Raw genomic sequence first — 16,970 nt, forward strand, 5'->3', positions numbered from 1 at the left:
AACTTGGGGGTATTGCTACCTAAACCTTGTTATTATGTTTATTAACTCTTGCTTCTGTGGAATAATTCGGATTTTACTATTTCTACTGGGATTCTCCTTATTGATGCGAAGACGATGGGTATCCCTACTCCAATTCTGACTTCATTTGTGGTTCAACTCAAATATTTTTTCCCTTCATGTAATTCATAATATATCTTTACAAAATGATGAGCGTGTAATTTTAAAAGTCACAATAGTAAAATTCCTCATTTTCTTTATTTATTTACCTTTGGGTAAAATTATAGTAGCCATTTTAATTTTCATAAACGGTTGTAAAATGGCATACAGGAAGAGATTAAGAAGAACAAGAAAGGGAATAGTTTAGAAGAGATACATAAACTAAACGCTCAGAACATGTTATTCTCATAATTTCCTTACATCATGAAGAACCAAAAATTTGTGTGATGGAAGAGGTTTTAGGACAAACCATGTTCCAGGGCAACATCATCCAGGTTAACCGAAGTCGAGTTAGGGTGACCCAGTCGCATACCAAAAAGCATCTGACGAAGTTCAGAGGCTTCCTCTTTGAGCTGAGTATTCTCTTGAAGGACCCTGTCATGGCTTTCCGAGACATGATTCAGCTTATCTATCAGCTGGTGGTTCTCATTCCTGAGCCAAACTACCTGTGCCCAAAGCTCATCGAGGTGCCTTTGTTTACGCATACGTGACCTACGTGCGGACTCTCGATTCGATATCATCCTCCTTTGCTTCCTCTCGATGATGAGGCTTAATTGTTGCTCATCGGCTTCGTCCGAAGTCGAATTGCTGCTGATACATGACGAGTGGGGACTGATGTCGTGAATTTGAGGAGGGATATAGAAATTATACAAGGGGTTCAAGAACTGGTTCGAGTCGAGTGCAGGCTTGTTGCTCTGATTCATGCTGAAATGGGGTGAATATGGGGATGGATTGGAAGGAACTAGGTATTGGATGCCTGAAACCTCACTAGGCTGCATGGTGATAAGGGACTTTAAATCTTGGAAGATGACAATAAGGCGAAGTATTTTAAGCTCTTGTTGGAAGGGGAAATGAAGGTTGAGGAGAGGAGGTTCTTATAGACTAACAAAAGCTTGTGCTGCTCTCAATCTTGGCAAATGCATATCATGCAAATCATGTATTTTTTATTATATTTTAATAACACAACTTTTTTATTTTTCTTTCACATTATATATGATACATGTTTTGTATATTGATGAGTGCATATATAGGAGAGTCCAACTATATATAAAATTGTGGAATTATAGATAAGGTACATATAGGGGATGTTCATTGACATGCATGATTGCACGCGCACATACATGAAACAGGGGATGCAATTTGGGTTGTGGACAATCATTTTCTGATCGAATTATGCTTACATCAGAGAGAGAGGTTGTGTTGTGGGGAGTATAATTATTTTATTGGGGGAAAAGCTTTTAGCTAAAGCAACCAAAATGATAAAAGAAATGCATAAAAAAATATGGGCATTCGAGAAAGTTAATATCTTTTAAAGTGGGAGATGTTTGAACCATTTGAGCCTTCTGACGTAAGACATGGAAGGCAGGTTCCGCAACAAAGCCCTTTCTTTTACGACTCTTCGCTTATTTATTTTCATAATGTTTGGATATAAATGTAAAAAAATTAATTGCATCAATACATCCTTAAATTATGAACTCCATTTTAAATTGGTCCTTAAATTAATAAATTACGTGGCAAGAGTTGTTTATAAATAACAAAATAAGGAAAGATTTTAATTACAAATATGGTGAGACTAGTTATAGAAGGTTGATTCCATTTCAGGTGGCAACAGCCATGGGCTGTCTACTGACAACCATAACCTGGTGGTTCTACCTTTTTTAGAGGTTTTAGATGAGATATGGAAAACAATGCAGAAAATAGGTGGGCAGGTTCAATGTGTGGTCCAAACATGATTTATTATTTAAAGAGGCCAATGGTTTATTAATTGCAAACTTTTCTCTCTTTGTTATATTATATTTATATATGGATTTGGTATTTGGTATTTGACATATATAATATGCCGAATTTAACGAAAAATCCAAGACCAAGTTGAGTGCTGCGGAGACTGTTTTTAATTTATTTTGTCTTAACAAAAAGATGTTAAACAAATCAATTCTTCTTTCTAGTTTCTTCACCAAACATGATATTATTAGTGGAAAATTAAGAATGGTATCCTAAACTGAAGGATTGTTCTTTGCCATCGCATATCGGGTCATTTGCACCATTTATGAAACAAGTGTTTGACCAAAAGATACATGGTGTAAAGAACTAGGTAAGAAATAGTAATATCTAACTAAAGAAAACTGAGTTGATAATGAAATACCTTTCTTATATTTCCAAATCTTAATTTCTGTACACAGGAGGTAATGTATATATAGAGTTTTGAATAACTGCTCTATAACAAACTAAGCAACTGCACTTTCACCAGATTCAAAATTGACTAATAGCTTCCTAAACTACTCTCTAATATTCATCCATCTTCTCGACAGGCAAAACTCGTAGAAAACTCCGAAAACGAGTAAAATTCGATACTGACAGTGGCTTGACGAGAACATTAGCAACTTGATCACATGCGGGATCCTCTCCAACTATAACAGAACCATCAGCAACCTTTTCACGAACGAAAAATAAATCTAATTCAACGTGCTTGAACTTCGAATGTAGAACAGGATTAGCGGCAACCGCAACCGCACCAGAACTATCACACCAAATATTGGGTATATCGGTAGATTGAACATGTAATTCTTGAAGTAACGATAACAACCACGTAACCTCACTTGTGACTGCAGCATGACTTTTATATTCTACCTCAGCAGTAGACCGAGCAACTACTTGCTATTTCTTCGTACACCAAGACATGGGAGTATGCCCAAAATAAACACAATACCCAGAAGTTGATCTCTGATCATCAAAATCTAACCCTCAGTTGGCATCGACATACCCAACTAAAGACAAACTAGTGGATGGGCGAAAAACAACCCCAAAACCAAGCGTGCCACCTAAATATCGCAAGAATGCGCTTCAGGGCAGTCATATGAACAGTAGTGGGACTATGCATGAACTGACATATTTGATTTACAACATATGCAACATCAGGCCTCGTAAGAGTAACATACTATAATGCACCAGCAAGACTCCTATATTCAGTCGGGTCCTCTAAACGTTCACCATCATCTTTAGACATGATAGATGAACTAACCATCGGTGTATGAACACTCTTCGCATTTTCCATCGAACACCGAACAAGAATATCTCGTATATACTTCTTTTGACATAGGTGAAGACACCCCGATGGGGAACGAGTAGCTTCTATCCCAAGAAAATAATGAAGATCGCCCATGTCCTTAAGCGAGAACTTGTTATTCAACAACTGAACAAACCACTCTATAACAATAGTCACACCACCAGTAACGATAATATCATCAACGTACACAAGAACATACAGTGTTGAATCTGGCTTGATCCTAACAAATAAGGATGCATCAGACTTCGATACTACAAACCCCACAGACACTAGAAATCTTTTCAACTTCTCAAACCACGCACGAGGAGCCTGATGAAGACCATATAACGCTTTCTTCAGACGACACATAAGAGGTTTTCCATTTGAATATACTGAACATAACCTAGAGGTTGTTGCATGAAAACTTCAGTATCAAGATCTCTATTTAGAAAAAACATTATTTACATCCACTTGTCGAAGCGACCGTCCCTTAGAAACAACAATAGATAAAATGACTCTGATAGTAGTCGATTTTACCACTGGACTAAAGGTTTCCTTAAAATCACACCCCGGACCCTGAGAGCAGCCTTTTGCTACTAACCGAGCCTTCCGTCGAGCAATTGTACCATTAGAATTCCTTTTGATTTTGAACAACCACTTGCACCCAATGATCTTACGATTAGGTGGAGCTAAAACTAGCTTTTACTTAGAATTACGAATAAGAGCATCATACTCGTCTTGTGCAGCAGCTCGCCACTTAGTAGTAGCTAGAGCTTCCTCAATTGTAAAAGGTTCTATAGCTTCAACAGTTAAAACCTTAGGCTTGAAAACTCCCGCCTTAGCCCGAGTGATCATTGAGGTGAGTGTTAATCACAGGTAACATACTAATCTGACTACCAGATGAGGACGAGAAACCTTTAGACATTCTTGTGACAGATTGATCATCACCACTTTGTACATCCGGTGAAAGAGGCTCATGTACAATTGGAAGATCAACCGAAGAAGTATTGGACTGAGATTGCACCAAATCAACATCTCATGGAGAAGTATTGGACTGAGATTGCACCAAATCAATATCTGGTGGAGAACCTAGTAGAGATGGTGATGACGTGAAAGGCTCAAGAGACAGAGAAGAAGTAGGCCACACAAGAGGGACAACCGTCGTACTAGTCTGACTAGACTGCGATACATGTTTTTCAGAGCTAGTCTTAGAAAATAATAACCTCTGCTCATCAAATACCACATTTCGTGAAACAACAACCTTACCATCTGGTAAAAGACAGTGATACCCCTTGTGACGAGAGCTGTAACCCAAAAACGTAGAAGGTTGAGATTGAAACTCTAATTTATGACCTACATACGGACGTAAGTAAGGGTAAAAGTAGCAACCAAAAAATTGAAGATGGTCATAAGTAGGATCATTTCCTTAAAGAGCCTTAAACGGAGAACGCCCCTAAAGAACGATAGTGGGAAGTCGATTTATAAGATGAACTGCATAACAAAACGCATATCCCTAGTATTCCATAGGTAAATTTACTTGAGCCAACAGTGTAATGCCCACTTCAACAATGTGTCGATGTTTACGTTCAACCACTCCATTTTGTTCGGAAGTATACGGATAGGCCAGTCGACGTACAATTCCCTGAGACGCTAAAATAGACGTGAAACCACGATATTCTCCACCCCAATCACTTTGAAACTGCTTAATAGTCTTGCCAAACTGTGTCTTGATCAACTGTTGAAACTGAGTAAAACATTCTATTGCTTGAGGTTTTTGCCGTAAAAGATAAATCCATGTAAACCTAGTACACATATAAATAAACGAAACGTAATAACACTTATCATCACACGCAACAGATTTGGGCCCCCAAAGATTAGAAACAATCAACTCAAAAGGAAGATAGTTATTGGTCAAAATGGAGAAAGGCAACTTCTGTGACCTTCCTTTTTGACACGCAGTACATACACCATCAAAACAATATTTATTTGAAACAATATCACATTTATCAATGACAACCTTAACCATAGAAGCAGAAGGGTGGCCTAGACGATTATGCCATAAAGCAAACACAGGACAATCCAGAACTTTATTTGGAACTTGCGAATGAGCTGCAAGGGAACAACATTAGACGGAGTAGATACCACTGGCACAGAAAATTGATATAATCCATCATGAATGCGGCCCCTTCGGTAACGTTTCCCGGGTCACGACATCCTTAAGAACACAATGTGTAGGATGAAACTCAAAAAACACTTTATTATCAAGAGCAAATTGTGAAACTGATAAAAGATTTTCCGTATACTTGACACACACAAAACATTAGACAAACGTAACAACTTAGATTGAGTAGGTAAAATAGCATTACCAAATGAGGAAATCACTGCAAGAGTACCATCGCCCATTAAAAAAGATGACATACCTGAATATGGTATGACATTAAGTAGTGCGGACACATCGCGACAGACATGATGACTCGCACCAGAATCAGGATACCAGGATGTGGTGCCAGCATGCACAGGAATGTACGAACCATCATCACCACCATTAGACCCAAGTTGAGCATTATTAACATGAGAACCAAAAGATTCAGAATAATCAAAAGCGTGTAAATCACCTACCCGAGAAAGCCCAATATATGGATCTGACCCAGAGTATACCCGAGCGCACGATTTAGTAGATTGCAGAACTGGACTGCCACGAATTAGACCGCCACTAATCGATCCATTTGAGCTGGGATCAACCTGAACGAAGTTAGAGTATGGCACAACATTTGGCCCATGTGAAACATTTTTTCCATTCCCAGCAATAAATTCATTCGGCCCATTTTTATCAAAATAAGGTCGCAACAATGACCCATTATTACATAGCCCATCATCAAGAACAAAGTCAAGCATATTGGGCTTAGGCGCATTTAGAAAAGAACGACCATAATATCCATGTTGGGCATAAGACATATGCGGCCCACGTGCCAATGACCCATTATTCAATCCAGCAAATGGACTTTGACCATCAGCTGCATAGTAACCTTGACCTGCATAGTAACCTTGACCATAAGAGATTCTTGGACTTTTCTGTTAATGAGTCACGAACTGCCCTTCACCAAGCTGCACAAACAGCCCAGAACTAGAACCATCAAAATTAGACGAGTACCTTTAGTATGAGATCGAAGGCACCGCCGACGAGTCATTCTAGTCCCGATGATAACGGTGGTATTACTTCTGAGCCACATGAACGAATTGACTACAGATCTAGCATTGAATGCAAGATCTAAAACATCAGCCGTGACCACGAGCAGACGCACGACCACTGCAAACAGCCCCTTCCACAGACGGCGCATTCTTAACAAGGTTCGCATGCAAAATCGCTTCTTGAAACACTCGTGCTTGACGAGTTTCACATTCAACTAATGCATCAACCAGTCGCTGAAAAGACAGAATGCTAGTCGAAAATCGTGCAGAAGAGATAACTACCTCAAATCCGGTGGCAAACCCGCAAGCATCACTTCAATCTTTTCCTCTTCTGAGATACGAGAACCAGAAGTATCTAGAATAGCACACAAATCTTTAATTCGAGCAACATAAGCCTTAATATAAAGGTTACCTTTCTTCAAAGAATGAAGCTCATGTCGATTCCTTAATTGCTTCGCTCCAGTATCAGCTGCAAACATATTAATTGCCATAGTCCATATGTCACATGCCGTACAAGCATCATTGAATGATGATCGATGAGAATGACTTACAATGGATAAAAGCCAGGAAGTTAAGAGTCGATCTTGCTACATGAACACCAGAGCTGCCAGATTTGGAACACGAGTTCCATCCGATAGTTTAATAAACCTTGATGGCGGAGGTAAAATGCCATCTAAAAATCCAGTAAGTCCATAGCCATCAACAATTAATTTTACCTGTTTATGCCATTGAATGTAGGTGCCATCATCAAGCTTGACCACCTCATGTTGAGGAAAAACATTGGTGACACGATCAACAGCGAACGTAGCAGAAACAGGCTCATCAGAAGCAGAATCAGCGGAAGTCATGATAACCAAGAATCCAGGATCAACTGGCGAATGATACCATGTAAAGAACTAGGTAAGAAATAGTAATATCTAACTAAAGAAAACTAAGTTGATAATGAAATATCTTTCTTATATTTCCAAATCTTAATTTCTGTAGACAGAAGGTAATGTATATATAGAGTTTTGAATAACTGTTCTATAACAAACTGAGCAACTGCATTTTCACTAGATTCAAAACTAACTAAGAACTTCCTAAACTACTCTTTAAAACATGGAGAGGGATCCTTCTAAAGGACCCCTTGGTAAAGACAATGGTAAACTCATGTAGGTAAAATAAATATCAGAAATTCACTCAATTCTTTTTATCTCCTAAAGTCGACAATGTACACCAAATTAATAGTCAATTTAGTAATTTTAATGAGAATCCTTCCCATCTTTATATTTAATTCTAACTCTTATCGTATCTCCTTATGCAAAATGGTCGACTTATTTTCAAATTCTCCATTAATTGCAATTGTATAGTCTTTGAAATGATAAAGACTCTTCATGCATTACCTACATATCCCATAAGAGATAATTTCTTCACAATATTTCTACATGACATTTTACACTGTGATTTTCGAAGCATAATACATTTGTGATGAAACTATAATAGCTTAATAAAAAATTGCTAACTAAAACAATGTTGTGCGAGATGTGATTACTGTTGCTAGCACAAATCAAAACATAACTTCTGCAACATTCTAAACTCGACCTAGATGTTACGGCTAAATCTGGAAGGTTGCGTTAATACGTTGAAATTTTACTTTCTAAAACGTGTCACATTATAAAATCGAAAACTAAAGTTTTATAAAAACTCGCCACAATTTCTTATTAGGAAATTTTGTCATTCTTAAAACGTTTATGTGAATTTATTAATTGTTAACTTAAAAAGCCCAACTTTATGAATATCATAACGCTTAAGTCACTTGCTTCTCAAAACTCGTAATTCCAAATAAAATTTTGCAGTAGAAAAATCTTAATTTGTTTAATTTTGGAAACCAAGCATTTATATTTAGTTGGTAGAAACCATGCAGAAATCTCTAAGGAAATAACAAAAACCATCACAAAACCCGAAACCAAAAATTGAATCTGAAAATTAGTCCAAAAACCAAAAGTCCAAAAAATTGAATTATTAACAAAACAAACCATTTTATGCGAGAAAACCAACCCAAGTTCCAGACGCTGCCCAATCCTAATTCTGTTGATTACTTGAAATGGTGAAATGAAAACGGGTGAGCTGTAAAGCTTAGTGTGTAACTAAACTCAAGAAAAAACACAAATAACATAATAAACAGGTCAAAACATCGCATAGAATTTCATCGAACTCGAATGGGCAAAATTGTGCATGAATGGTTATGTCAATGCAATATATTTTCGGAAAACAAAATGCAGATTTTTCAGAAAACTTCCTACCCAACTTCGCTACACACCAAATTAGAGTTCCCCAAAACTCGTCCATCCAAAAACACACCAATGAAGTCATCTTGGGTTGCTTGGCAACAATGGCTTATCAATTTGTAGTTAAACTGCCAGATCAGATGTAGGTAGTTAAGCCACTATATTGCAGTCAAGCTGCTAGAATAGAAATGTGGTTAAACCACCAAATAGTGCAGATCATTAAACTGTTAGATCTTCCTCCTTACGATATTAACCCAACCCCAAACAATTTGACATGACATGCAAATACAGAATCATAATAGTAAGCATGTTGAACATGCAATCGTATATTTATAAAAGATCAGTAGGCATGAGGTTTCATGCTTTGTAGAACAGATATGTCAGATTCCAATAATAACAAAACAATTTAATCAGAATAGCCATGATGTCACATGCCATGACATTTGGAGCAAGCATAAATTATCATTAACTAGATATACTCAGCTAAACAAAATACATGCGAACAGAACTTTTAGATCTACAAGTTAGATACAAATCACACACTATTGACATGCTTGTAGATGTTACGCATACAATATTGATCTTATAGATATCACATATAAAAGTCATACATACTATAAACATCAGAACATGAAATCATGCTTTCAAATATTGCAGAAACAGTAGCAGATTATCAACTTTCATACTCATAACACATATATATCGCATTACAGAACTTGCGAGGTGAATAATCATGAATTGCACTTCAAATACGACCCTAACCAAAATTTAGGGGAAATGGACCCATACGCTCATGTGGCCTACATGGCCTAATACATGCCCGTGTGGCCCACAGGGCCTAGCACACGACCATGTGATGTCGACAGTAAGCTTTTTGGCATCCGTTGTTCGCTATTTTTTAGGGTTTTTGTTGCACACCTGAACATTTCTGATAAACAATCCAATACACTTTTAGACCCTAAAACCATCATTTAAATTAAACTAATAGCAACATTATGTGAAACTTAAAAAAAATTGACCATAAACACCGAACATTCGGTCCCTCAAAAGCATTCGTACACTTACCTCGATCGAAGCAACCGATCCTAAGACTCACCTAATGTCGAAGAAAGATTTTGCGCCTCACAGAATTCTCCTAAAAGAGGTTAAAAGTAAAACAAATTAACCCAAAAAAATCATTCACAAACCACTATCGAAGGTTCATACTCCACTTCCTAACCAAACGATTTATACTTACACCCAAATTTAATACTGCAGTAGAGAACTTCTAAACACACAAAAAATGATACAAACTTCACGCGACGTAACACTAAAACTATGATGGTTGATAAAAAAAAGAGATAGGAAAGGAAAAACAACAAAGAGAAGAAAAATTTTGAAAAGGAAGAAGAAAAAAGAAAAGTAGCATGAGAACCAAACTGATAGAGGAGTGGAGAGAATGAGACATGAGAGGGAGAAATTTTAGGGAATTCATTTTCAAAAAATAAAATAAAATAAAATAAAATAAAATAAAATCCTAATCTATCAGATTTTCCCTTAGAGTTTAAATTTGACCCAAATTCCACTATATGTCTGGCACACTAAGGGAGAAGCAAAAATTATTCCCGTTTACACACATAGGGATTTAAATACAGGACCAAAGGGTAAGCTGAAGTCTTACCACTGAGCCAACAGACTCATTCTGTTTTTAATTGAGCGAAAATAATATATAAGTTTGGTCTTCAAAGTTAGAATTCAAGGGAAGAGATTTTAACACAAGACCTCAAGCACATATACAAATCACTTAACGATTGAACTGAGATTAATTCACTTTACATAATTTTCACAACTTTAATTCAAAAACAAGACATGACCACTCTTGGTTTCACTAACCCAATTTCTACTAACCCGGTTTTTGGGATGTGACAATTTCTGCACAATCAATATCAACCTCTTTAGAAAATACATTTAACCCACTCTTAAGTTTTTCTTTCTCAATCGATATAAATATAACAAAAAGAAAAATACGTTGGAAAAAACCAACCTTTTTCAAAGACCAAAAGATATAAAACTCTAAAGTAACCTTTCACTCTAAAATATACTTAACCTGAGACAACCAACATCAACTCAAACAAAACTAATAGGCATCAAACAATAGTCATCACTAGTCTTTAGAAAACAAAGGTCTCATTATACTTGCTTTTGCTAGAGCATCAGCTATACCATTATCTTGCCAATGAGTAAGAATTGAACTCGACAGAACTGGTTAAAACCACAGTCAATCCCAATGAATAGATTCTGTAATGTCTACGAAAAATAGTTCCTTTCCAACAACCACTCCAAAGCAAAACGCGAACTAGATTCATTAACTAGCGGGACTTTCACAGGCCAACCCATACCAATAAACAACCCCAAGTCTATTTTAATGTCTATTACCTCTGCCATTTTTGATCCCATAGGCTCAATTACGCAAAAGAACAAAGCATAAGCCACTTCTATATCATCTCTCAAAACCCTACCACAACCAGCTTCATCCTCCATTACTACACCTGCCACGTTAAACTTCATCCACCCGGGGGGAGGTGGTTCCTAGTGAAAAACAATCTTGTTGGTAATGCTACTCAAAGATCTACATTTTGCAAGCTAACGCCACCAAGATCCCTTCATAAATTGAATGTCCTCATAAATCACCTTTGCCCACATTAAAGATCTCATTTTAGAATGGAACAATAATGCATCAAGAGTCATCGATGTTCTGTTGGACACTTTATCGTTATGTGCCAACCACACTGTCCAACTTGACACTGAAATTGATATCAGCCAAAAGCTTTTTTGGAACCCTATCAAATTCACATTACAACATAATAAGAAAAATTCCTCAAAGCTAGCAACAAATTTCCATTGAATACCCCACCAAAGAAAAATTCTAAACCAACATCCATCAACAAATTAACATTGAAAGAAAAGATGATTTGCTCTCTCAGTCTTTCAATCACACCAGGGACAATCATATTTTGTCAAATCCAATCACACATCCCATCTAATCAGGAAATCCTTAGTTGAAATATGCTCAATAGCCATAATCCACAAGAAAATCTGAACTCTTGGGGGAATCTTCAGTTTTATGTTTTGTCGAAAGGGAAACCATTAACTCCCATCCCTTCATTAATCAGTAAAGAATATAACTTCTTTATTGTGAACTGCCCGGCTCTATCATTAATCCACATTAAATGATCCTCCAGTTCAAGGTCGGACACCATACTCCCCCCAATGACTTCAAATTACTCAAAATGCTTCCTCCCGATCCAGTAAAGGCCTAGCAAAAATATTATCCCAATGAACCTCACAAAAACCATTATTCCAATTCAAAGCTTCAACCACATAAATTTTCACTTTAGCTACACGAAATAATTGAGGAAACTCCTCATTCAAAGGACAACAACCACACCAAATATCCTCTAAAAAAGTACCGATTTACCATTCTCGACCATCCAACGTAATTATTCATCCCCTACCCATTTAGAAACGTCGAATTTTGAATTATCCACCACTGATCCTTATCCAAACATAAATCATTTTCAAAAGATCAGATAATGAAAGGTTCCTCCTTACTTTGATGGCAATAAAGAGAGTTTGAACAAAAAGGATGGTAAATGTAACTCTAAAACAGTGAAAGAAAACCACAAACCGCTCAAGAACTAACCTGCTTGGGTTAGAACGACACCCACCCTTCCATTTGGCACACAACACTAGAAAACTTCTAACCTCATTATTTCATCAACAACTTCCCGCTCGTTACCTTTAATGCTAAACCCCAGTTTTTTTTCGACTTCCCATGCATTTCTAACCTCCCTAAGAATCAATCTCTTCCTGTTACAGATATCTAAATCCGAAAGTGAAGCGTTAACGACAATCTCCCCTTATATCCTAAGTTCCTAACACATTTTTTTATTAATTTTATCCTCTTAACACATAAAATTATATATTTAAAATAGATAAATCAAATAATATTTTCATGTTAAACACATAGCCTATAGTAATAGTAGATTATGATAAACTCATGATGCAAGTGAAAATAATTATGTAAAAATAAAAAATTAATATAAGAAATAAATATGGTTTTAATTGAAACGGTAAAATGAAGCCTTTAAAATTAATTGTTCCCTAAATTTAAATCCCATCATATGTGGTTATTCTTCTAGATTTTTTTGAGTTAAAATTGATTTTATCAAAAGTTAACTATAATATAGATATGCATACCATGTAACTAAAACGAGATAAAACCTTTCTTAATCATTTTTTTCCCTTTCTTTTCATTAGTTTCTCTCAATTAGTTTGAGTTATTATTGTTATAATTTCTTAGTGGGGATTGACAGTAAAAAGTTGGAAATAAGCTTGTTGAAGACTTTGATAACCATGTCATTTTTGTCAATTGTACTTGCTTTTGTAAGCTTTACAGGTAGGTACATCGAATTTTAGCTTCCATTCAATTTCAGATCCAAATCATGTTTCCTTATTTTAAGTTTTAGAGAATTTAAATAATTTTCATTTATATTCAAATTTCATAATTTTAAGGACAAAGACTCCAATCAATCAAATTCAAGAAATTTTTTAGTATAAAATTGTTGTTATACTGAAAGTTACATATTGGTTTAATAGTTTTGATTTGTAATTATTTTGTAAGTTTTTAATTATTTCGAAATTCAGTTATAGCAAATATAAAAAAAATAGATTATAAAAAGTACTTATTAGTAAGTTTAAAATTTTTTGATGTAGAAGTTGATTCCAATACCGCAATGCCAAACCTAACTTATTGATTTGTGTACACGTTGTGCTAGAATTATTTCTATGTTAATTATGTGTCAAAATTATAAATATACAATAAATATATTAAGCATGTCATATTATTTATATTAATCATATTTAAATAATTTATAATTATTTTTACACAATTCTTAAATTTTAAAAAAATTAAAATTAAAAAATATTACACGATTAAATTAATACTCAATCAACTATAATTATTTATATTACATCCAAATTTATGCATATTTTATTTACCTCTCAAAATCACTTACCATATCCCTTTCTTAGTCCTATAATGCATTTCAAATTGGGTTCAAGGCTAATAAATAATTGTTCAATAATTTGTAATGTTTATTACTTTGATAACTTATACAGGGAGTAGCTTAACAATAAATTGAGATTTTAGAAATTTTGAAATTCTAAATTCGAGTTTTATTTGATTTAAATCACGGTTTGAGCATAATTATGTTGAGGTCAGAATTGAGGTAAAGCCTCCGAAGGAATATCTACTCTAAAATTAAATGGTTGGATAAAAAAAAATCTATTTTCGCTTATTTGATATTATAAATAGATGTAATAATATATAAAAATGAGATTTCCCTAGAAAAAAAGGATTTGGGTTATGCACGGAAGAGTACTTTGATTGAACTGGTCCAACAACTTTTGATTACAAAGTGGCCAAACAATGACATCCACAAATTTCATTTATAGTAATGTTTTTTCAAAGGTTAGGCAATTCAAACACTTTGCATGAATGGTTGTCTCTTAAGTAATAAGTTAACCCAAGTTCCCACGGTGCAGAAGCTATCTGGGTGTGTCTCTTTGGACTATTGGCTTGGCGATATGGAAGAATCATAACCTCTTCATTTTTTAAGGAAAATCGTGGAGCGCAGAGGAGATAATTAAAACCTCGGCATCTTGGGCCAAGCATTTCCCCTTGGCAAGTAGACAGGCTGCGGACGTTGAAATCGAAATGACCCGTGGAGAACCATTGGTAGGAGAGTGGACTTACCTCAACACAGATGGTGTAGTTCGAGTGGACTCAGGGGCTGCAGCTGCAAGGGGAGTGCTGCGTGACTAAAATGGAGAATGGATCCTAGGTTAACAAGTACCTAGGTAATTGCTCGATCCTTGATGCAGAACTTTGGGGTATTCTTGACGGCCTAAAACTCATCTAGCGAAGAGGCGATGCCAATGTGGTAATTCAATCTGACAGCTTGGAGGCAGTTAAAGCTATTCATGGAAGTGCCTTGAAAACCTCACACTCTGCTCTAGTTAGAAGGATACATTGCATCCTATCCAAGAAAGCAGTTGGCTCTTACGCTACATTCCCAAGGAGCAAAATCAAAATGCTGATCTTATAGCCAAACTGGCCTTTGGAGAAAAGGAAGATCTTCAACTAATTGAAACGCCCCTAAAAGCAGTCTTAGCACTCATCAAAGCTGATAAAAAGAAGAATCTTTGTAATTTATTTTTCAATTCAGTAACTTAGTTTTGTAAGTTTCTTTTTCTCACAAAAAAAAAAGGAAAAAAAAAAGAAAAGGAAAAACAATTCAGGAGCATGATAGTCATAGTGTGGACCCTTTGCTAACAAGCGCGCATGGTTGCCTAGTGCACCTCACTACCATCTTATTGCTCAGCCTGTCAACTCACGCAAAAGAAAACCCCATTTTTTTTTTAAATTTCCCTTTTATTTATTCATTCATTATAAAGGAATTTTTTTTTCAGGTTCCTATCTGTAAAATCAAATTACAAATTTAGACAGTGTCACTTGAACCATTTATGCACCCCACTCAGGTTGCCTAAGGCAACAAGTTTTGGTTGAATGGCGTCCATAATACCCACCATATGACATGTGAAAATCATTGGGTTGGAATTCATGTTTTAAGCCATTATTCATTTACAATTTTGTAGCTAAATATTGATCTATGTCTTATTGGTAAAAATTATAATTATTTTTTTAATTTGATTAATTTTAGTCTTGACGTAAATGACAGTCGTCAGCCCATTAACTGAATATTAGTAAGTAATATGTGGAAATAACAAGCTGACATGAAAATACACATATAATAATATATTTGGCACATCAAATTTTGAAAGTACTGGAGCTTAATTATATTAATAGTTATTGTTTAGTGAGAACTGAAATTTTACAATTTGAAAAAGTATAAGGACTAAAAATGACTAAACTAAAGTACAAAGATTCAAGACAACTTTTATAAAGTACAAAAATAATGTGTCATCACATTGATAATTCTATAAAAATACCTTTTGACAGTGAATGTTAATTTTTTTAAGTATTAATTTTTAGACAATTATTTGATATACTAACGATAATATTTTTTTATTCCACAAGCAAAATTACGATTTTATTATGTGTCAATAAGTTTTACATTTTAAAAAAAATAGGACATATAACAAAATCTTAATCTTATTTACAAAATAAAAAAAATTCCACCAATATATCAAATAATTTTCCTTATTAAAGAAATTTGATGAAATTAGCAACAAAATTCGAATATGAAACTTCAACTCCCTTAATGAAGAATTATGTGATTAAGCTATGGGTAGGTTTTAGTTCTTTTTTCTATAGACAATAAAGATTTATGTTTGTCCGATTGAATCTTAATATTGTAGTTTTATTTGTTAAAATAACAATCATTTATCTTTAAAGAATAATAACAACCATCTTGATGGGTGACAATAAAAAAATTATCCATGAAATTTTAATATTTGCTTGTCATAAGCATCTTGATTAAGTTTTGGAGTTGAACTTTGCTTCGAGAGATAAGTTTTCGTCGCAACGTTATCATTTTCATCCATAAAATTTAAACTCAAAACTTCATCAAATTTTTTATCATTTGGACCAACAAATATTGCAAAATTTTTAATACAATCAAAGCTTACATGTTACAATTTAGAAGGACTCTCAACACAAGTACTTAAATATTAAAATATGATATTCTTAAATAGAGTTTTAATCGCATTTTAGGGATGATAATATAGAGGAGTGAGGTAGATATTGCTAAATCCACTACCTCTTCACAATTAGTACGCTCTACTCTATTAACCGCCCCGCTCAATTATAGATGTATAATTTTAAAAATCACTTACACCTCCATGGATATTGGATGCATCCTTTTCCGCCTTGCCCCACCCCACCCTGCTTCGCTTCAATTTAATTTCTGTTACTTATCTTTAATATTTTCAATTTTTTTAAAATCAAGTAAATATTTAAACATAATTCTTCAAAAAATATTTAAACATAAAATATATGATCTTTTTTCTATATTACATTATTACATTTTTTTTCTTTTTAATAGTTTATACATACAAAAATAAAATGGTAATTTTATATAGTAGAACGGGTACCATAACTGCTCCATACCTACTATCTAAAAGAAAAAATCTACCTATCCCACTTTACATCCATTTTTCAAACAAAAAAATCCACTCCATTTAAAACTAAT

At 34.8% G+C, this 16,970-nt stretch overlaps 1 protein-coding gene across 1 annotated transcript; it reads right to left on the reverse strand.

Moving 5' to 3' along the window:
- Positions 1-273: 273 nt before the first annotated feature.
- LOC107954841 (basic leucine zipper 43) lies at positions 274-1,173 on the reverse strand. Its single transcript, XM_016890530.2, has one exon. It carries the CDS (start codon positions 993-995, stop codon positions 456-458), a length of 540 nt encoding a protein of 179 aa, XP_016746019.1. The 5' UTR covers positions 996-1,173; the 3' UTR covers positions 274-455.
- Between the last annotated feature and the right edge of the window lie 15,797 nt (positions 1,174-16,970).

Source organism: Gossypium hirsutum, chromosome D07 (genome assembly GCF_007990345.1).
Source record: "Gossypium hirsutum isolate 1008001.06 chromosome D07, Gossypium_hirsutum_v2.1, whole genome shotgun sequence".
In the NCBI taxonomy this organism is placed as follows: Eukaryota; Viridiplantae; Streptophyta; class Magnoliopsida; order Malvales; family Malvaceae; genus Gossypium; species Gossypium hirsutum.